Genomic DNA, 23001 nt, shown 5'->3' on the forward strand with positions numbered 1-23001 from the left:
GCCGTGGGAGAGGCACGAGAGAGAGAGAGCATTGGGAGCGAGCATTGGGAGCGAGCCGTTGGGAGCGAGTCGTGCTCACCCCGGAGGAGGCTTCCCCTTCACTGGCCCAGCGCCGACGCCGGGGATCTCTAGGCTTGCTTCGCTTCCCAGCGGTGCAGGGCGACCGGCGATCGCCTTGGCCGAGGCGTGGAAGCAACGGCGTCTATCGAGAACTCACGCAAAGTGATTTTTACGTGTACGTCTTATCTCCAATGCAGTACCTGTGGGATGTGGATCGGTTAGAGCCTTTTTTCTTTTTTAAACTCCAATAGTTTTATGATATACTCCATGAAGTAGACCGTGTATTTTGTTATTTAAGACTGACAATCCGAACCCGTTAGGCACCCTCGAGTAAAGTATATATATATTTGAATACACGCGTTGCACTGTACCATATATTGTGAATGCAATGAGCGTCGCTTAATCCCTTGTAACCAATTCTTTGCCAAATGCATGTCCCCAGTGACGGTCGTAGAAGATAGTCCGAGTTGATCAACGTTTTGGCCATGAACTATGAAGTAAACCAGATCCTTAAAAAAAACGAAACACCTGGTGTGGATTTTCTTTTAATTCTCCTGCTGTCTGGGCACTCCGTGTGACACCGCAGGGTTTTTCTCTCACGGGGCAAGTGACCCGATGAGTTTGGACATCCGTGTTCTCAGGTCTTGCGGAGTGGGGGGGGGCAGTGGATGGGTGGCGCAGTGGTTAGCGCAACCGTGCCAACTGACCTGGGTTTAGTGATAGGTACAAAACTGGTACAAAAACTGACACCTTTATACAAGGCATCATGTTTGAAATAACCACAACACAAGCAGTCAAAATGCAAACAAAAAGAAACAACTCTGATAATGATAATGATATGCACTGTCCTTGAAGTTGATTGGTCCACACCCGAGACAGCTTTTCTTAGAGCCTAGTCTCCATTGGTGTTGGACCAGATGACGCCAAAAGGCGTACAACTAAAAAACAGCGCACTATCAGAGTATTGAGAGCTCGGGGTAAGCATTTACACTATGAGACCTCCTTTACCAGTGGCAAAATATAGTGATAGGGTTTTACCCTTTCAACTGGTACAAAAACTGACACCTTCATACAAGGCATCATGTTTGACCTGGGTTTCATTTTGCGGCTGTGCCTACTCACGTCCGTGCCAAATTATGTAAACTGGCACCCGCTCCTCACCGACCGACACCGATCCGGAGTGGTGAAGTATGGTCAAAACAACCTACGTAGCCCACAGTCGTGTGGGGAGGCCCTCTGTCCAGCAGTGGATTGTTAAAAAGGGGTTTTGGAAACTCGAAGAGACAAACCGGTACAGTGTGTACATTGCCAGCATGGTTATAAAGAAACTGTGCATACAGACGTACATACAGTAGTTGTTGCTGACCAGTGGCAGCAGCTGCCTGCCCTGTCACTCTGCGCGTGTGCGTGCGGAGTTAACCAAGAAGGAAGACAGAAGCACATCTTTGTTTTTGAGATTTTTTTTTTGAAATGGTGACCTTCGGTAAACCTCACCCCCATGGCCTCAACACTGACCCACGGCCTCAACACTGACACACGACCCACAACACTGACACACTGCCTCAACACTGACACACCGCCCTAAAAAACTGATACACGACCCTCAACACTGACACTGTTTTTAGTTTTATTTGACCAGGTAAGGCCCACCACTGAGCTGTGTAGCTCGTTCTCAGAAGCGACGTGGCCATCACAAATGATAGATCAACGACGTGGGCTTTTCATCATCGTGTGGACATTTATCTTAGCCAAATACTTTCATCGCGCGGTGATGTTGATTCTAAATGTGAAGGGAAAAACCGGAGGACCCGGGGGGAAATCCACGCGGCCACCGGAAGAGACACGCAATCACCAAATGTACAGCAGGCGTCAGGGTCGGGATCGAACCCACGACCTCCTGCATACCAGGCGAGGGAGTTAACATCTCCTAGCCACCGTGATGATGATAATGATGAGAGAGACAGAAACTCCAAATATACAGCAGATGTCAGCGTTGGGATCGAACCCATGACCTGTATACCACGCGAGGTAGTTAACATCTCCTAGTCACCGTGATGATGATGATGATGAGAGAGACACGCAGACTCCAAATATACAGCAGGCGTCAGGGTCGGGATAGAACCCACGACCTCCTCCATACCACGCAAGGTAGTTAACATCTCCTAGCCACCGTGATGATGATAGAGAGAGAGAGACGCAGACTCCAAATATACAGCAGTTGTCAGCGTTTGGATCGAACCCACGACCTCCTATATACCAGACGAGGTAGTTAACATCTCCTAGCCACCGTGATGATGATGATGAGAGAGAGACACGCAGACTCCAAATACACTGCAGGCGTCAGGGTCGGGATCGAACCCACGACCTCCTGCATACCAGGCGAGGTAGTTAACATCTCCTAGCCACCGTGATGATGAGAGAGAGAGACACGCAGACTCCAAATATACAGCAGGCGTCAGGGTTGGGATCGAACTCACGCCCTCCTGTATACCAGGCGAGGTAGTTAACATCTCCTAGCTACCGTGGCGCCCTAAAGCTTCGGGGAACCTTCGTGAAAGGGTCTTCAGAGTCGGCGATGATCTCCGGGGTAAACCACGCGTCGTGCTGCAGCACAGCGGCAGGAACGCACCCCGCCCGCCCGCCCGCTCAAGTCCCGATCTCCCGTTCTGCCATCACGTTGCTCGTCGGCTTCCTCCTCCTCCTCCTCGTCGAATCAACTCAAGCCCCCAGATCGGGACGGACACCGCTGTGCAGCTATAGGAGTGGAGCGACACGGACGCCAAGAATACGTGACATACAATTTAAACCGACTCGTTAGGAGCCGGCCATAAATGACGTCACGCACCTAGGAGGGGGGGGTCAGACATTTGTGACGATGTGTGACGAGGGGGGGGGGTTGAGGATTGTGACGTCACATCAAAATGCGCAACTTTAAATAACTATAGACAACACGTTCTACTTAATTAAATATACTTTCTTATAAATGTGTTCTCCTACAACATCAGAGTGCAGCGCCACATTAAATACGCACTACAATGACAATAGTAATGGGGTTTTTACCCTTTCAACTGGTACAAAACTGACACCTTTATACAGGGCATCATGTATAAAGGTGTCAGTTTTGTACCAGTTGAAAGGGTAAAAACCTATTACTATATTTTGCCACTGGAAAATGAGGTCTCATAGTACAATGACAATAGTTTAAAGCGAAGCATGTTTTATTTGGGGGGGGGGGCAGGGCTTTGTGACGTCATATTTGAGGGGGGGGGGTCTGACTTTTTGTGACGCCGTGTGACGATGGGGGGGGGGGTAAAATATCGTCAAAAATCGCGTGACGTCATTTATGGACGGCCCCTTAGAGACCAGTTGGCGGCCCGTGACGTCTCCACTGAGGTGGGGCTGTTGTGAGTGCCCTGCGAAAAGATGGTTTTCGAATTAACAAAAACCTCGTCACGTGATTGGCCTTCCCGTGAGAGTGATACAACTGTCTTCTCTACCAACAGTAGGCATTTATAGACAATACGAAACAAAACAACAAAGCACTTCAAATGCTGTCCCCATGACCCTCAAGTCCACATTACACGACCCCTTTGACACTGCCAAAAAGCCATGACCCGCTCCATTTGCACGGTGAAATCTCGCGTCGTGACATCGTCTGTCATCACAGCCACCGGCGCCTTCTTCACTGCCATGAATGGGTCTCAAACGGCGTGGCTACAATGCTCGAAGCTGCTCATCGCAATGAATGAGGGGGAATCTCTCACTCGGACGCCTTCACACGCGTCCCAAGACCTCCCCAGGGCAGCACAAGTCAGACTGTGGCGTTGCAGCGGTCTCTACTACCAACAACTTAAAATGTTATCTCCATTGGGCAATTCACGTTGAAAGAATCGTGACATTTTAAACGTTTGAAACGCAACAAAACAATTTACAGAAAAGTTTTTTTTATTAGAAAAATAATTTCTAACCTCCGGCGCCACGACGCCCCCCGTGGACGAAGCGCACCTTCTTCTTGGTTCTTTCGGTAAAGTCACGTAGAAGGGAAATAATAAAATAATACAAATTCAACTTAATAAAATATTATTATAATAAAAGAATACAAATTAAACATAATAAAATAATAGAATAATATTTTATTATATTTTTATTATTTTATTATTTCCCTTCTACGTGACTTTACCGAAAGAACCAAGAAGATGAATCCCTGCGGTCACGAAAGCTTTAAATCGAAGCGCACCTTGTACGAGACGCCAAATGTCATCGCATCTCGCTCCCTCCACCTCGAACGCCATTCCTCCTTGAAGAGGCGCCGGTGTAAACCGTCATCAGCAGGCCGCGGTGCGTACACCCCCCCCCCCCCCTCCATGAATGTAAAATGAAAGCCACGAAGCCACGCGGGTTGCTTGCGACTGTGGGCCACGCAAATCCAAACCGTGGACCGCGTAGTCAAACCCCACAGAATAGACACGTAGCGGACACAATTCAGACACCACGGAAATAGAATGAGATCCATTGAACGATACAAGGCGCATTACAGCAGCCCAATCGTGACCACGCAAATCCAAACCGTGGACCGAGTAGTCAAACCCCACAGAGAGACACAAAGCTGTCAACCCATACGGTTTAATTCTAGATTTCCCCGTTATTATTTATAGGGAAAGTGAGTTTTCAGATCCATACGGCGTACAGCCGTTTCAAAAGGGCAAACAAAAGAAATGTATATTTGTTCGTGTTTCTCCCTTGTGATGGGACTTCGTAGGATGAACGTTGAGATGTATAAGGGGCACGGGGTGACCAATAAGGTCTGAATTGGTCTGTAATAAGGTAGGGCACTGGTAAGGGGTTGGGAGGAATGCACAGCGGATACACACAGACCCGTCAGATCCTCTGGTACTGGCCTTTTAGTTGTCCCAAAGGCCAGGGCCAAAACCTAGGGAGATGCGGCTTTTAGTGTACAGAGTCCTCGCCTGTGAAACAGCTTGCTAGGGGATCTGAGGGCTTCAGAATCATTAAGAACTTTTAAAATAAATCTAAAAACTTACTTTGTGAAACTTGCTTTTGATTAGGATTTACTTAATGTGTTATTTTTGTTACGTCCTTGCTAGAAATTTGCTACGTGATTTTATTTTGCCGAAAATATCACTTTTATTGTTCATGCCTTTAAAGCACTATGTATTGCATTTTTCTGCACGAATAGTGCTATAGAAACAAAGTTTGATTGATAGAACGAAATCCATTGAACGATGCAAGCCGCAGTACGGTAGCACACCTGTGGCAATGTGGGTAAACCCACGGGGAGGGTGTGATCTCTTCTGTGGAGGAGGAACAGCGCAGCAAAACGATACGAACTCTCGCTGCGCTGAAGCCCGCTCGTGGTGGCTAGCAGACAGACCTCTCTACATTGGCTATTGAGCTCCTGAACATATTTTTGCCATCATAGACATGGATAGCCAGTCAAGCGGCTATGGTGTGTGTGTGTCGGGATATCGCCTCTGTCGGGGAGGCTCGTGAAGGACACTGCGACTGGGCAAGTTGGAGGCAGTCGTCACATCTAACGACAACGGAGGGCAAAGGAACGACGCTCACAACAACGAGCGGAGCGTCGGGCGACTAAATGCAGCAAGTTGGCACAGCAAGGGGGTTACAGCTGGTGCATCTGCCAGTCGCCTCAGTCAACCCATGGGCATCTGCTGGGTCTGTCCCGTGACCTCCTCCTCCTGCACCGAGCCTGGCACAGCAGTCAACCCATGGCACCACCTGGGTCTGTCCCATGACCTACTCCTCCTACACCGAGCCTGGCATATCAGTCAACTCATGGTGTCTGGGTCTGTCCTGTGACATCCTCCTCCTCCTGCACCGAGCCGGCAACAGCAGTACAACCATTCCCACCTACAGGGTCTGTTCCGTGACCTCCTCATGCACCGAGTCTGGCACAGCAGTCAACCCATGGTGTCTGGGTCTGTCCCGTGACCTCCTCCTCCTGCACCTAGCCTGGTATATCAGTCCGCTCATGGCACCTGGGTCTGTCTTGTGACCTCCTCCTCCTGCACCTAGCCTGGCACAACAGTCAACCCATGGTGTCTGGGTCTGTCCCGTGACCTCCTCCTCCTGCACCTAGCCTGGCACAGCAGTCAACCCATGGCACCACCTGGGTCTGTCCCGTGACCTCCTCCTCCTGCACCGAGCCTGGCACAGCAGTCAACCCATGGTGTCTGGGTCTGTCCCGTGACCTCCTCCTGCACCTAGCCTGGCACAGCAGTCAACCCATGGCACCACCTGGGTCTGTCCCGTGACCTCCTCCTCCTGCACCGAGCCTGGCACAGCAGTCAACCCATGGTGTCTGGGTCTGTCCCGTGACCTCCTCCTCCTGCACCTAGCCTGGCACAACAGTCAACCGATGGCACCACCTGGGTCTGTCCCGTGACCTCCTCCTCCTGCACCGAGCCTGACACAACAGTCAACCCATGGTGTCAGGGTCTCTCCCGTGACCTCCTGCACCTAGCCTGGCACAACAGTCAACCTATGGCACCACCTGGGCCTGTCCCGTGACCTCCTCCTGCACCGAGCCTGGCACAGCAGTCAACCCATGGTGTCTGAGTCTGTCCCGTGACCTCTTGCCAGCAGCGAGCCTTCGACACCTAACGTGGCCTCAAAGTGTACCTAGCCTGGCACGGGCTCCGTGGGTGACGTCACCGCCACTGAGTGGCGAATGGCGGGTATTGGTATTGCTAAAGGCGGCGGTAATGTCCAATCGATAAGGCATTTTGTCGAGCTATCAGTTGTGGCCAGGTCGTGTGGGGATGGCTTCGTGTTGTATTTGTGGGTGTGTGTTTGGTTGATTTGTTTAACTTTCTTGTACTTTGCACTCCGATCGTGTTTTTGTAACTGTGTTTGTTGTTGAAACGTCCTTCGCCCGTGCACGTATATGCTGGACATCTGTGACAAAATAGCTTTATAGCTCATTGGATTTCTGCTGCAGTATCAATAACGTTTTACCGAAAGAACCAAAGAGTATATGGATTCCTGCAGTCACGAAAACTTCAAATCAACATTGATTCTGATTCTGGGTGGCGGGGATGTACCAGGCAGGCCCCCCTACGTTTGCCCCGCCCCCTTACGGTCGCCCCGCCCACATTGCGTTCGCCCCGCCCATTTCTCCGTTCGCCCGGCCCATAGCTCCGCCCCCCCTCTTCCCACCCCGCCCCGCCCGCCACCCGTGAGCCGGGGTCACCACGAGGCGGCCGCCAGGGCTGATCAGCTGATCGGCTGGGCTCATGTGACGTCACGGTCAGGCCCTCGGCTCGGCGCGCTCCCATTGGCCCGCGCTGCCTCACCAGACAGCGCGCGCTCGCCTCCCGGAAGTTGCGCGCGCGCGGTAAAAGGCAACGCGGCACGTGACCCTCCCCCCGCCGCATCGAATCCCGGCCACAACAACGGCGAGTCGACGAGGTGAGTGCACGTGTGGTGATGTGTGTGCTGGTGTGTACACGTGTGTGTGTGTGTGGTGTGTACACGTGTGTGTGTGTGGTGTGTACACGTGTGTGTGTGGTGTGTACACGTGTGGTGATGTGTGTGTGTGCTGGTGTGTACACGTGTGGTGGGGTGTGTGTGTTGGTGTGTACACGTGTGAGTGCACGTATGGTGGTGTGTGCTGGTGTGTACACGTGTGTGTGTGGTGTATGTGTGGTGGTGGTGTGGTGATGTGTGTGTGCTGGTGTGGTGATGTGTGTGTGCTGGTGTGGTGATGTGTGTGTGCTGGTGTGGTGATGTGTGCTGGTGTGGTGATGTGTGTGTGCTGGTGTGTACACGTGTGGTGGTGGTGTGTACACGTGTGAGTGCACGTATGGTGATGTGTATGTGGTGGTGGTGTGTACACGTGTGGTGATGTGTGTGTGCTGGTGTGTACACGTGTGGTGATGTGTGTGTGCTGGAGTGGTGATGTGTGTGAGTGTGCTGGTGTGTACACGTGTGGTGATGTGTGTGAGTGTGCTGGTGTGTACACGTGTGGTGGGGTGTGTGTGCTGGTGTGTACACATGTGGTGGTGTGTGGTGTGTGCACGTGCGGTGGTGTGTGTGTATGGTGGTGTGTGCACTTGTGGTGATGTGTGTGTTGGTGTGTACACGTGTGAGTGCACGTATGGTGGTGTGTGTGTGTGCTGGTGTGTGTGTGTGCTGGTGTGTACACGTGTGTGTGTGGTGATGTGTGTGTGTGTGGTGTGATGATGTGTGTGTGTGTGGTGTGATGATGTGTGTGTGCTGCTGTGGTGATGTGTGTGTGCTGGTGTGTGGATGTGTGTGTGGTGGTGTGTACACGTGTGATGGTGTGTGTGTGTCGTGGTGTATGCACGTGTGGTGATGTGTGTGTGGTGGTGGTGGTGTGTACACGTGTGGTGATGTGTGTGTCTGCTGGTGTGGTGATGTGTGTGTGGTGGTGTATGCACGTGTGGTGATGTGTGTGTGTGCTGGTGTGTACACGTGTGGTGATGTGTGTGTTGGTGTTTACACGTGTGGTGATGTGTGTGTGTGCGTGTGTGTACACGTGTGGTGATGTGTGTGTGTGGTGGTGTATGCACGTGTGGTGATGTGTGTGTGTGTGCTGGTGTGTACACGTGTGGTGATGTGTGTGTGTGTGTGCGCGTGTGTGTGTACACGTGTGGTGATGTGTGTGTGTGTGTGCTGGTGTGTACACGTGTGGTGATGTGTGTGTGTGTGCACGTGTGGTGATGTGTGTGTGTGTGTGCGCGTGTGTGTGTACACGTGTGGTGATGTGTGTGTGTGTGTGCTGGTGTGTACACGTGTGGTGATGTGTGTGTGCTGGTGTGTGTGTGTGTGCTGGTGTGTGTATACACGTGAGTGTGAGTAGCGGTAGGGTAGTAGCGGTTAGCTACGAACCGGTCCAGGGCCCTCCCCTAGGTCGACTGAGCCTCAACTAATTACCTGGTTTGGTGTGTAGTAAACTTCGCCACGAGGGAGACAAAGGCGGACGGGCGTGGTAGCTGGCTACCCACCCCCTCGTGTACCGCTCCAGCCTTTATAGGTGCTCGCTAACAGCACTTGCCCCTACAGTCTGTTAAGGCTATACGGGGGAACTTTGTCTTTTTTGTTGTTGTTGTGGCTTCAACGTGCACATAGCCTGGCACAAGCGCCATGGTGACGTCCCCGCCACTTAGTGGCGAATGGCGGTTGTTGTTGTTATTGTTGTTGCTGTTGTTGTTGTTGTTGCTGTTGTTGTTGTTGCTGCTGTTGTGTAGGGGGCGATCCGGGTTCGATTCCCGCTCACGGCCATCATCAGTGGCGGTTATCTGAACCGGCCCTGGACCTCCCCTAGGTTGACTCAGCCTCAAATGAGTACCTGGTGCGGCGTTTAAACATCGCCACTCGGGAGACAAAGGGGGCCGGGCGTGGTGTTGGCCACCCACCCCTTTCATAGGTGCCGCTCGCTAACAGCACTTGCCCCGATAGTCTGTGGCAGGCTACACGGGGGATCTTTGTCTCTTTGTTGAGCACCGTCAACGTGTCGTGCTATATGGGCCGGGTTCCGTGGCACGACTCGCTGGTGAACTTTACTCGGCAGTGTGAGAGTGTGTTTTGAACGGTGCAGTAGGTGATGTTGGTGGTTAGAAAACGCTCTGCTATGAATCTAGCAAGCCACATTCTTTCGCTGCTCACGGCTAACATCTTTGGCAAATATCTGGGCCTCCACTAGGTCGACTCCGCCTTAAATACACCGCCCCCTCGAGCGCCGTGTTGACCTCAATAAGTGCTCGCCAACGGCATCTGGCCCAACAGTGCGTGCGACTACATGGGGTGTATCTGTGTATTTGTGTGTTCATATGGAGCTCCTATATAGGTGAGTATTTGCATTGATGGGTTCGTGTTGGTGGTGGTCTTGGTGATGTTGATGATTGTGTTGATGGTGATGGTAGTGATGTTCCAAACAGCCGAGCGATAATGGGGGGTGGCGGTTTGCATGGCGATTATGGTTGTGGAGATGATGGTAGCCGCAGTGACGGTAGCAGTGGTGATGTCACAGCCAGCTGAGCAATGATGGACCAGCTTTAGATGGTGGTTGTCACGGTAGTGGTGGTGATGGTGATTGTTGATGATGATGGTGGTTGTCAATGGTGGTGATGTCACAGCCAGCTGAGCAATGATGGACCAGCTTTAGGTGGTGGTTGTCACAGTAGTCGTGGTGATAGTGATTGTTGATGATGATGGTGGTTGTCAATGGTGGTGATGTTGCAGAAAGCCGAGCGATGATGCTGATGGGACCCGCTGTACGGGGAGCTGTCCGCCGGGCGGTCGTGCTGTTCGTGGTGGGAGCGACACTTGCGCTGCTCATGGAGCTGCTCCTGCAGCCGCCGGCGTCGCGCTCCGGCCTCCTCTCGGCCGGCTGGTGGGTGCCGCCCGTGTGCGGCACGGCCGCCGGTACGTACCCCACGCGGCCTACGCGGTGACTTGCGCGTGTCGCCGTGCGTAACGCCTGCGCGTTTGGCGTGTCCGCGTGCCGCGTTCTTGACCCAAGCGTGTGCTGTGTGCTCTCCGCAGCGGTGATCGGGCTGCTGTACCCATGCTTGGACAGCTGCCTGGGGGAGCCTCACAAGCTGGAGCGCGAGTGGGCGAGCGTGCTGCGTTGCGTGGCCGTGTTTGTGGGCATCAACCACGCCAGTGCCGTATCCTCCTCCTCCTCCTCGCTTGAGTCTTACTCCGGTGTAGTCGCTCGTCTCAAGGGAACGTTGTCGTCGGTTTCCCCCTTTGTGGCATTGACGTCGCTTCCCCTGATCGAAACATCCGTTCGGCTCTCTCGCAGAGCGGTGCATCCCCTCCATGCTCGAGAATGGTCCGCTGAAGCGAATATCACAGAGGCCACCTGTGAGATCTCTTCCATTGACCTAGGGTCCACACAGTCACGGTCAACATTTTCCCGTCCGTTCTGCACGCGAAAGTATTATTTGTCGCATTGGCAAACAAATACGTAATTCTCAGAGCTGTAAATTCGCTATATAGTCATTGGTGACCCAGCTGAGACCATGAACTCGTGACACATTAAGAAACACACTTCAATCACTGTGGTCGGATGGCTCGAAACCCGAATTTGAACCCACGAACTCGCATGGTGCCAGCTCGGAGCTCTGACCTCTGAGCCAACTGGTCAACCGGCCTCCTCACGCCGAGTTAGTTTTGAGGGTCGGTTCGTCGTCTGGAGAGGGCCGCGTTTGTCCCCCTTGACCCTCGTCGCAGAAACTGGAGTTTGCGAACCCGACGCAGCTGTCTCTGACGCTGGCCGCGCTCTCCCTGGGGCTCTGGTGGACGTTCGACCGCTCGCGGGGAGGCCTCGGCCTGGGCCTCGTCTGCGCTTGTGCCGCCACCCTCCTCACGCAGCTGCTACTGCGCTGCGGCCTCGCACAGTAAGAGACGGTGGCATCGGCGCGCGCGGAATCAAAGTGTGTCGCGCGGAGCACGGTGACAGCAACTGGTGCTGGCACACGGAGGCGGCAGACGTAGATGGCGCGGCGGTGCACGGGCATTGCACGGACTCTGCAGCTCTAGAAGCGGCGCTCGCAGCTCTAGAAGCGGCACTCTGCAGCTCTAGAAGCGGCGCTCGCAGCACGCCGTGACGCACACCGACAACAGAGTGCACCCGCGACAGCGCACACAGCTTGTGAGGTGCCGAGAGGTGGAGTCAGTCCGTGATGCCAAGGCAGTCCGTGGTGCTGATGCAGAGTCGGTCCGTGGTGCCGAGAGGTCGACTCAACGTGTTGGTCTCTGTCTCCCGTCCCCTCCGAGTGCAGGTTCTCTGCGGACGACCTGCTCTCTGTGAGGTCATGGCTGCCATGCATTTTCTTCGCGGGAGGGGTCACTGTGGGGAGCATTGGGCGGCAGCTCGCCATGGTAAGCCGCTGTGCGCGTGCGTCATGTGCCCGTGGTACTCTGATGTGTGTGTGTGGTGTGGTCGTAGTACGTTGATTTGTGCGCGGGATGTACCCGCAGGACATTGCCATGTTTGCGTGGTGTATCTGTTGTACGTTGGAGTGTGTGTGCATGGTAAATTGTTGTGTGTGTGTGTGTGGTGTCTTCGTGGTACGTCGGTATGTGTGCGTGGTCTACCCACGTGGTACATTGGTGTGTGTGTGTGTGTGTGGTGTACGTGTGGTATGTTGGTGTGTGCATGGTAAATTGTGTGTTCGTGGTGTACCCGTGGTACATTGGTGTGTATGTGGTCTGGTCATTCCCATCACAGTAATGCTTATACCATAATTCCGTCGCTTGTATTCTGTGGCCACACACTGTGACCCACATTAACCATGGCGCAGCCAATCTCTCAACCTGTCCTGGAAGCCAAGCAGGTTTGAGCCTGCATAGTGCCTAGACAGGTGACCACCACCACGCACAGGCAGGTTCAGGCGTCAACGAGGCAATGCAGACAGCAGAATGCCTCGTTGTACTGTAATTCTATACTTCCACTTCCATACACGCTCCATACCCTTAACCCTCGCTGACCGTAGGTCTAAAAACCGCCACGGCCACATGTCACGTGCGGTGGGGGGGTGGGGGAGGCGGGGCAGGAGTGGGAGGCCCTCATCCAGCAGTGGAGACACGAAAGGGACGTTACATGTGAAGCGTGCTTCTGGAGCGAGTCCTCGTAGTGCTTCTGGAGCGAGTCCTCGTAGCGCGTGTGGCCCGGGTCCTTTCCCGTGCGTGCCGGTGGTGGTGCGGGGGCTCGCGGTCGTGTCGTAGTGGTTAGCGCTACGCTGCGCTACGAACCTGGCGACCCGGGTTCGATTCCCGCTCACGGCCACCAACACCAGTGACGATTATCTGAACCGGTCCTGGGCCTCCCCTGGGTCGACTCGGCCTCAAATGAGTACCTGATGCTGTGGTGTACACATCGCCACTAGGGAGACAAGGGCGTGGTGCTGACCACCCCACCCGCTCGTGTGCCGTGCCGGCCTGTCGCAGGTGCTCACGAACAGCACTTGCTCCGACAGTCTGTTAAGGCTCCACGGGGGATCTTTGTGTTTGTCTTTGATACCAGTGCGAGGGCGAGGCCAAGCCGGATCATCTGCACGCCGACTGAGCGACGGGACCGCTAAGGAGCTCACGGGCTCCACGTGGGGGGGGGGGGATCGCCACCCCTCGCCCTGTCTGTTGCTGTCGTCGTCGTCGTCGTCGTCGTCACGGCGACCGCGGCCTCTGCCAAAATCGCGACGCTGCGTTCGCTCGACTGTTGCGCCACGTCGCTCGAAGCAAATTTCTCTCAGCATGGGGGCAGCGTCGTCTGCGCCCCCGTACGTACAAAAAAAAACACAGTCCGTCGCTTGCGTGCTAGCGCAGCACCCAGGTGGGAGGGGGGGGCAAACCGGGCAGGTTCCACCCCCCCCGCCCCCCCCCGTGACACGAGTGTCTTGGTGTGCACGTAGCACGCACGCGTGGGGGGGGGGGGCCGGTGGCGCAGTGGTGAACTCGATCCTTCGACGTACACACCTGGTGCGGGGAACGTACCACAGAAGGCGGCCGGGCATGGTGCCGGCCACACACCCCTCCCCCTCGTGCGCCGCCACGCCAGCCTTTATAGGTGCTCGCAAACAGCACTTAACACCCCCCCCCCCGTCCGCCCTCATCTTTAAAGGCGACAGCGATCGTTTTTTCTTTCGTGTACGATGTATAATTTACGTGTATATAACTTGCAGTGTTTGTGACTTTGTGTACGTGTGCATGCATCGCGTATATACGTGAGTGCTCTCGGAAAACTATTTGCCCCCCCCCCCCCTCCACTTTCAACATGGGGTACCCCCCTTTGATGCGATGACACTACAGACACGTTGGGTGAACCCTCCCCCCGGCATCGTCACGCGAAGACCGCATGTCGCCGCAGCGATCTTGTGCACTACTCTTTCTCCCCGATGGGACATAAGGCTACGATGGTCTCTCTCGCTCGCTCCATCTTTCCCTTCCCTTGGCTGCATGCTGTGCCTCTTCCCCATGACCCAAGCTCGTTGGTGACCTCATGAGCCACAGGTCCCATGATTGCACGAGGTCTGCTTGCTCCCATCAATTTGTGTGGACGTCTTTGCCAGTCGCAACCACCGTGCTCATCCATTACCCCCCCCTCATGTCGTCTCCCTCTTGAAGCCAGTGGCATCTCCAGAGCCCTCGTCCACAGTGCTGTGCCCAAACCAAAGTCTACCCCCCCTCCCTGCCCCACACGTTCCCAACACTATCCACCCATGGCTAAGGCACCGGGACGTTTGTAGCAGAGGTCGCAATCGGGTACCCGATACTCGTACTCTACCCGATACCCGGCTACCCGGCCGGGTATCGGGTACGGGTACCCGTTTGCGACCCTGGTGCAGCCGGGTACGGGTAGGCCATGAGTCACTGGCGAGTAACCGTTTTGTCACTCATTTCCCAACGTCTTCTCTCTTCTCACAATTCAAGTTCCTAGAATCAACCCACCCGAGCCTGCAACATGGCTTCAACCCAGAGGTCGCAATCGGGTACCCGTACCCGGCCGGGTATCGGGTAGCCAGGTATCGGGTAGGGTACGGGTACCCGTTTGCGACCCTGGTGCAGCCGGGTACGGGTAGGCCATGAGTCACTGGCGAGTAACCGTTTTGTCACTCATTTCCCAACGTCTTCTCTCTTCTCACAATTCAAGTTCATAGAATCAATCCACCCGAGCCTGCAACATGGCTTCAACCCAGAGGTCGCAATCGGGTACCCGTACCCGGCCGGGTATCGGGTAGCCGGGAATCGGGTAGCCGGGTATCGGGTAGGGTACGGCTACCCGTTTGCGACCCTGGTGTGGCCGGGTACGGGTAAGGAATCAAAACCCGTTTGCGACCTCTGGTTTGTAGTGGGGGGATAATGTCGGTGGATGTGACTGGCAAAGAGGAACCCAGACATTGCTGGAGAAAGGAAATGGGAGCAGGAGACATCTCCCTCCAGAGGCTAATCCCAGACATCAATCTGACCCCCTTCCATCTGTCCCATCCCTAGTACACTCCACGAAATGTGAAGCTTTGCACGGCAGTAACACAGATTGCCAAAATATGAAGGTGTGCCAGCCGGACTTTCGGCCGTGTTACTTGCGTGTGATGGTCCTGTCCCCCCTCCCCCCTTCCACGTATGCACTCCTCCTCCCTCACTCCGCGCCAGTGTTTAAGACAGAATCGCGTTCTGTGGACGCTCCAGAGTCCGATGTTACACTCGTGTTATTAAAAGTTTATTTTGATTAAAAAAAAAAGTTGCTCGTTTTTTTTAAGGGTTGGGTTTCACTGCTGTTTTGGGCAGGTTAAGTTACGGTGTTTTTTTTTCTGTCAGTTTTGTTGCCAGATAAAAGGGTAAAAATCAAATTATCATATTTTTTACTGGCAAATGAGGTACCAATGGTGTAAATGCTTACCCCGAGCTCTCATACTCTGATGGTGCATTGTCTTTGAGTTGTGCGCCTTTTGGCGTCATCTGGTCCAACCCATGTGAGACTAGGCTCTAAGGAAAGCTGTCTCGGGTGTGGACCAATCAACTTCAAGGACAGTGCATACATTATCAGAGTTATGTTTTTGTTTGCATTATGACTGCAGGTATTGTGGTCTATGCAAACATGACTCCTTGTAAAAAAGGTGTCAGTTTTGTTGCCAGATAGAAGGGTAAAAAAACAATTATATTTTTTACTGGCAAATGAGGTACCAATGGTGTAAATGTTTACCCCGAGCTCTCTTACTCTGATGGTGCATTGTCTTGTGAGACTAGGCTCTAAGGAAAGCTGTCTCGGGTGTGGACCAATCAACTTCAAGGACAGTGCATACATTATCAGAGTTATGTTTTTGTTTGCATTATGACTGCAGGTATTGTGGTCTATGCAAACATGACTCCTCGTAAAAAAGATATCAGTTTTGTTGCCAGATAAAAAAAACAATTATCAAACAAATTGCTGTTTTGGAGAGTTGGGTGGAGCACACACTCTTCACGATATATACAACTGTGCCGAAGTTACAAGGACTTGCTCAACGCCTGTCTCCCACAGCCACCACTTCAACACTCAGCACAGTGCACTCAACTCCCACAGGCACGCGTCAAGGTGGCAGCAAAGGGGTAAACTCCAGGCCGTCCACCCATTTTTTATTACCAAATTCTCAGTCTGGCCAAGTTGGTCTGTCTGGCCACAAATGACGGTTCTCGACTCAACGTGGCTAAATGTAATATTTAAATCCGGGGACTGGGGGGGGAAGTTCTGCCCTCGACTATATTTCACCCAAGTCCACTGGGAGGGATCCATGGCTATTCACTTCCATGGCCCCCCAAGGGTTGCACGAAGCTCTGAATGCATTCATCGTGGTTGTGGGGACACCAAAAACAAAGATCCCCCGTACAGCCTGAACTGTTGGGGCAAGTGCTGTTAGCGAGCAAATAGGAAGGTGGGCAGCACCACGCCCAGCTGCCTGTTTCCCCAGTGGCAATGTTTGAGGCCGAGTCGTCCTAGGGGAGGCCCAGGACCGGTTCTGATAATCACTGGTGTTGGCCGTAAGGCGGAATTCAATTCGGGTCACCACGTTCGTGGTGCAGCACGCTGCTACGCTGTCCACTGGCACCCACACACCATTGTACAAATCGACGAGATCCCAGATATTCTGACTCCACAATCCGCAAAGCCATCACCCCAAAAGTGAGGAAGGAGCCATCTGAGGATCCAATCAAAACAATCACCTTGCCATACATAGCAGCGGTAACCAAAAATATTTCCAAAATCACGAACACAAGATCCAGGTCCGATTTAACACAGTACATAAAATTCGTGATCTGATCCCATCTGTGGACAAGATTCCTGATATGCAATATCTGCAGCAGCAGTTACAATAGGGGAACTAAGCAACGTCTCAGACCTTGTTCGTGAGCATTACATTTGAAACACGCTAGGACCAATACTTCTGCCGTGGCTGATCATTACTTTAATGCAGCTGGCTCACGAAATGTATTTCTCCAAGACGATGGTACTATGAAAACCTATTAGCTATCAACAAAGATTCATGAAGCCATCCATATGTATAGACATTTTCAACCGATGGTTATAATTCAGCAAAAATTGGAAAGATGTCAACCACTTTGGGTCATGACTTTTTGTCAACCTCCATTGTCAGCAGTGTGGGTGTGTGGAGCGAGGTGCAATTACCTGGCGGCCCTTAGGTGTAGACCGCTGCCTTGGTGTAGTTTTCTCCTACATTAACATCAGCTGCCCCACCCATGCTGTTGACGCACTTGGGCTAAGCCCATCATCTTCAAACCTTTATCAAGTTTGCCTTTAGAGGCCAACCCCCATTTTCCTGATGACCGCTTGTGTTGCGATCAAAACAGCATATTTTTTACTGAACCAGAATCAGTCTATATTAGACTTGCAATATGCTCACTCATGTAAATAACCATTGCTAGTCTACATCAGACTGCCAATATGCTCACCAGCTTAAAAACCAGGCAAGAGTCAGCATTATAGACTGCCAGTACTCAAACTTAAAACAGGCTACAGTGTACATTATACTGCCAGTACACTCACTTCATATTAAGAACCAGGCTACAGCCTACATCAGTGGTTTTTATTTTTATTCATTTTATTATTTTTCTATCTCCGTGACTCTAATTCCTGCAGTCATGAAAGTAAAAATTAATCCCAGAAACCGTTTCACAAAACCACATTCCGCACACACACCGAGCAACGCAGACACACGAGGGGCGCACTGCCGTTCACAAGGCTTCTTTATTAAGCATCGCGGCACTTAACAAAGAGGGGTGTGACACGCGCACATCACTTCTCCTCGGGTTTGTTGAACACGTAGGTGAGGCAGCACTTTCCGCAGTACTGCCGGTTGAAGTGGTTGGCCATGAAGACGCCGGCTCCGCACTCCTCCGAGGGGCACTCACGCCGCAGACGCGTGATCTTGCCGTTCTCGTCCACCTGTCACGCGGCACAGCGATTACAATCAGCGCCTTGGGTGAAGGCGAAGGGAGGGGGGAGTCATGGTGAGCCCAGCCCAGACATGATTTGATGACCGTTTGAAAACGAGTGGGATATCAAATAATTAACTCTTCTTGCCCGTATAATCATAATGGGACGAGTGTATTGGTTGGTGTCAATTTCTACGCTGGCCCACAGTCTAGAGGCCAGTGGAGATTTCTGAGGCGAAACCTGCAATGAGCAAAGTTGCAGATAACTTAATAATTTGAGGTATGGGTCAACAATTGTGCACAGCGGCCTACTCTTGTGAAGGAAGCCATCATCCAAAGGACGGTTCACTTCAGCACCGTGTATAGATTCCAGAACCGATGGTGGATGGGGCCGGTGGACCTGAATAAAGATTGCCGTTTGCGAGCCTGTCCTTACCCAGCCCCAAGGTCCGCTCGTGAACCTGAGCGTGCACTCGCATCGTCTGCATCGCACATCTCACGATGTATATTTTACCAGAAAAAGCCCGCTGAGCTACGATAGCCGTTACTCAGAAGCGACCTGGCTATCACAAACGATAGCGCGATGACGAAGTGGGTTTATCGTCACGTGCAAATTTATAGCAGCCAAATAATACAATTATAAATGGGGAGGGAAAAACCGGTGGACCCGGAGAAAAATCCATGCAACCACGGAGACACCCAAGCTCAAAATATCAAGCAGGCATCAGTTAGGGTCAGGATCTTACCCACGACCCTCCTGTATACCGGGCGAGGTAGTAAACATCTCGCCACCGGGGCACTCAACATTCAACTGGCTCGGTACAGTGGCCACCGTCTCCTGTGCTACCCAGACGCAATGTGTCGCACCCCCCCCCCCCGCCCCATGACTGGGAGACACAGCAGGGGGAGTTGTACGCGATGGGGTCCCGCCGCCCATACCTTGTAGTACTTGAGCACGGCGAGCTTGACCTTCTTACGCTTGTGCTTGTTCTTCTTGGGGGTCGTGTACGACTTCTTCTTGCGCTTCTTGGCGCCACCGCGCAGCCTCAGCACCAGGTGCAGCGTCGACTCCTGTCACCGAGAGAGCCCAGGGGGCAGCGGAGTGAGCCCGCCGCTCACTCTCCACACCGAGACGCAACAACTCCGCGCGCCGAGCAGAGGCAAACAAGAGATGTTTGTTTACGAGCGCAGGATTCGTACCTTTTGAATGTTGTAGTCGGACAGCGTGCGGCCATCCTCAAGCTGTTTGCCTGCAAAGATCAGCCTCTGCTGGTCTGGAGGGATGCCTGAAAGGATTGAATAACGCATCACTCTCAATCCTTCACTCAAAAGCTTCACTGGGCACCAATGGCAATTCCCTTGACAATTACATCTTTTCTGTGTGCGTGACAGTGCACCGATAAGATTGTGCGTGTGAAGTCAAGTCAATAAAATTTTAATACGTGGCACTTTTCGAGCATACAATCATGCCACTCAAATCGCCATCAGATTAAAACTCAATATAACATTAGAGTCTAAACAATGAGAAACAAATATATATTTACAAATATAAATAACAACAAGTTGTGGTTGCAGGATGTAATTACTGGCAAAACGTTGCCCTCAAATTGTAATTGTTGTGGGGTTTACTCTCCAACACAACCGGTGTGCTGAATTAGTAACTAATTGGTATGTTGTGTACGTGACAAACCTTGCCTAATTGGCTGTGTCGGGTGGTGGCAGGTTTAACGACATTGATATTTACGTGATCTAACCCAAAAAAACACCTCGATTATGGATATTGGTCGCGAAAGCCTACCACATGTTCAACTGAAGTTGTGGTTGCGAGTTAGTTGCATACAAGTGCAGAGGCGTTTTGAGTTGTGCTTTCAATGTAGCGACGGCGTTGAATGTGCAGATTGCTTCGGGGGCGGTTTTTTCAGAGGTGTGACGCTGCAAATAAATGTCTGTCCACCCCCATTGCTTTGTGTTGTATGGGACCTTTTTTTCCAGTATACAAAATGATAAAAAACGGATAGGTTTTACTCCTTTATCCTTATGTTCGCCTTTCGGCGTTGTCCTCTGGTCTGACACTGGTGAGACAAGGCTGTGAAGAATGCTGTCTCTAATGTAGGCCGATCAGTTTCAAAGGCAATGCATACATTGTCAGAGCATGTTTGTTTGCATGTTTTGCCACTCATGTGCGGGTAATGCAGACATTGCAAAGGGCATCTATTTGGTGTTTGAACGTCTTTGCACAACTCCTGTTTTATTGCCAGAAAGGGTGAAACCTATTCTTATTTTTCATTGTTTTGGTGGTTGTAGCATCAGTGTTTTGGAGCGAATTCCCTTGTTTTGCGTGCTGTGTACAAGGTGGAGGTTGTCTTGTTATTTATGTTAATAAGATTATTTTGAAGTGTATTCTGCATTTTGACTGGTTAACCAGTGTGCGTTTTTTTAGTTTGCGTAATGTGGGATGCTTCCCGGGAAGTTGCAAATTAAGTCTCGCGGCATTATTCTGGATGATGACTTGAAGGCGTTGTAGCGGTGTTTCAGATATGCTTAAAAGTTGTGAGTTGCAATAATCTAGACGTCACGAATTCTGAGTATGAGCTCTCTTCCTAATGGGGAGGTATGTATGGGGTGTCTGTTTGATGTTGTGTAGATGGTAATGTGCAGCTTTTTGTGATTCTAGAAATGTAACCTGGTGTCTAAAGTGATGCCCAAGCTGTTAACTGCGTTGGCTCTATCACCAAGAAGTCTGCTGTAATAGATGCTTAACACGTTGTTTGGTGACAGTTATAGAGGAGTTTTACTTTTTGTACGTTTGGGTTTAAAAAATTGTTTGCGAGCACACGTTTTAGAGTTGTGGTCAGTGGCTCCTTGCGTGATAGCGAGTTACAAGGTTGACGTCATCCATGTGTGAGCGATGTCGGGAGACCAAAATGTTTGCTATTAAGGTGCAGAGCGGTCTGATGCAAGGGTTGAAGAGAAGTGGTGTCCAAGAGTGGAGCTCTGAGAGACTCCACAGGTAATTTGTAAAGGGGAAGATGCTTTATTGTTGAACGCGAGTGTAGCAGCAGAGATTTTTTAGCTAATCTGTAAGCCGTGAAGGGACTGATGCCAAAGTCAGTACCGAGTCTATGAGATGATGGTTGGTCTACAGTGTCAAATGATGCTGTCAGGCACAAGGATGATAGTGATGATTGTAGGTGTGTGGCGTTATCCATGTTGCGTAGTGCATAGTCTGGGTATATTGAGAGCTGATTCAGTGCTGTAGTTGATGCAGCAACTAAATTTGTTTGTATGCAGAAGGTTGTTTGCAGTGATGTGATTTGTTGAATGGCAATTTTTCCCAAGTTTTTTATTCAGAAGGGTAGGTGAGATAGATCTATGAAGTTGTTTGGATCATTGATGTATGGTAATGGATTTTTATCAGTGGTATGACGTTTGATTATTGAAATAAGCTTCGAATTGTGCCAGTCGTGAGAGCTTTATCAGGCGCGTGATCGCTGCCGGGGTAGGTGTTGGAAGGGCCTGTAGTGTGAAAACGGTTTGGCCAGGGGTTGTGTCAGAGGGTTTAGTCTGGTTGATGTTGTGCACTGCGTCGTGTTGATACTTGAGTGAATTGATGTGTTCTGTTGCGTTTCGAGGCTGGTAATTGTTATTTTCTAAGGTTATGGTGAATGTGATTGCGTTTTTAAGTATTTTTTTGTTTTGAAAGAATGTTACGAATTTAGTGTTTGTGCTGAAACCGAGTAGTTTATGGTTTTGGTTGAGAATAGTGGAGTAGATTCTATTGAATATTTATAAGTCCTTTAAGTGTGTGACACTATAGCAAGACGCACCCTCCTTGTCTTGAATCTTTGCCTTCACATTCTCGATAGTGTCCGAGGGTTCAACCTGCAGTCAGAATACAAGACACGCCAGGAGCGGAAATGTCATCAATGCCGGGTGTCAATGTTGCAGCCTTTCACCATGCATCCACGCTGTTGGTGGTACATTCATCTGCGAGTTATGTCCAAGTGTCAACAATGTTATTTTATCGGCCCAAAAGGCAAACACTTTTCAGTAAGATGCATATCCCACGCCGTGGTATTTGAGCATTTCTCCCCACACCAAGTCGTGGTACAACGATTAGCAAGCAGCGCAAGAGGGCGTGCAAATCAAGGTCCGCCAGTTCGATCCCAAGTGCAGGCGGCCAAATTGGGGAACATTTATTATATTTCGCCCTCCCCTGTCCACCAGCAGGTCAGCGAGTGGATAGGCAGGTGGAGCGTGGTGGGGTAAAGTGTGGCTAATCCAGCCCTAATCAAACACGCGTGTCAACGTGGATAAGTGGCCCAAATTATCGCTCCAGAGTACAATAAAAAAACGACAACGCTCTTCCACGATTTATCAAGGATCTAACGAGTCTGTGGACATTTAAAAAATGCGTCTTAAAAACTATGTATATACTTCGGCTTATTAAACTTAGTTCATTTAGTACATGGATTTTGAAAGTGTATAATTATATTTATGCTGGGGTGTCCTTTACAGTGCTTCGAGATTCTTAATTAAAAGCCGCTACGTAAATGTGAATTAGTATTCGCCACTAACACCGCATGCATAAGGTAAAAGATAACAGTACGACGATTCGGGCCAATGGCCTTCTTCATGGCCTGCCCTCGTGGAGGCCCGCTCCGCCAGCAAGTGTGGCCATGAACGAGCGACCACTGCAGAGCAACTTGGCCAGCAGGATGAGGGGACACGCGGTGTCCAATGGCTCACGACAACACGCAGATGACACGCCACTCATGTCCGTGCGCAATGCGAGGCGGCGACGAGATGCGGGTCGCAATTAACTTGGGGAACCACACGCAGGCAAACATCGCCCAACCACCACCACCACCACGGCCCATCACGTCTCTCTCTCTCCCCCGTCTCTCCGTGGCTGTCCCAGTTCGCATTCGCGGCGAGTTGCGGCGGGCGGGGGATGAACGACAGAAGGCGGCAATTGGTAAGGGCCTCCGCTCATCGCCCCAC

The 23001-nt window shown here is 51.6% G+C and overlaps 2 protein-coding genes across 3 annotated transcripts in view; one reads left to right on the forward strand and one right to left on the reverse strand.

Moving 5' to 3' along the window:
• The first annotated feature begins 7399 nt into the window (after nt 1-7399).
• LOC144734685 (insulin-induced gene 1 protein-like) lies at nt 7400-15307 on the forward strand. 2 transcript variants are annotated; one of them, XM_078616985.1, is made up of 6 exons: nt 7400-7509; nt 10306-10488; nt 10609-10733; nt 11302-11468; nt 11853-11952; nt 13097-15307. In XM_078616985.1, exons 2-6 carry the CDS (start codon nt 10317-10319, stop codon nt 13136-13138), a joined length of 606 nt encoding a protein of 201 aa, XP_078473111.1. In that variant the 5' UTR covers nt 7400-7509; nt 10306-10316; the 3' UTR covers nt 13139-15307. The 2 variants fall into 2 exon arrangements, with proteins under 2 accessions (XP_078473111.1, XP_078473112.1); XM_078616986.1 differs by lacking the exon at nt 7400-7509 and adding an exon at nt 7524-9490.
• A 2483-nt stretch (nt 15308-17790) lies between these two features.
• Nucleotides 17791-23001, reverse strand: part of LOC144734629 (ubiquitin-ribosomal protein eS31 fusion protein) — a 16552-nt gene continuing 11341 nt past the window's right edge. Inside the window, exons 2-5 of the mRNA XM_078616898.1 lie at nt 21825-21879; nt 19198-19283; nt 18937-19068; nt 17791-18007 (exon numbers count right to left, since the gene is read on the reverse strand). Coding sequence (XP_078473024.1) covers nt 17858-18007; nt 18937-19068; nt 19198-19283; nt 21825-21879 — 423 coding nt within the window. The 3' untranslated portion in view covers nt 17791-17857. The remainder of the gene's footprint in view (nt 18008-18936; nt 19069-19197; nt 19284-21824; nt 21880-23001) is intronic.

This window comes from Lampetra planeri, chromosome 52 (genome assembly GCF_965212315.1).
Source record: "Lampetra planeri chromosome 52, kcLamPlan1.2.h2, whole genome shotgun sequence".
NCBI lineage: Eukaryota > Metazoa > Chordata > Hyperoartia > Petromyzontiformes > Petromyzontidae > Lampetra > Lampetra planeri.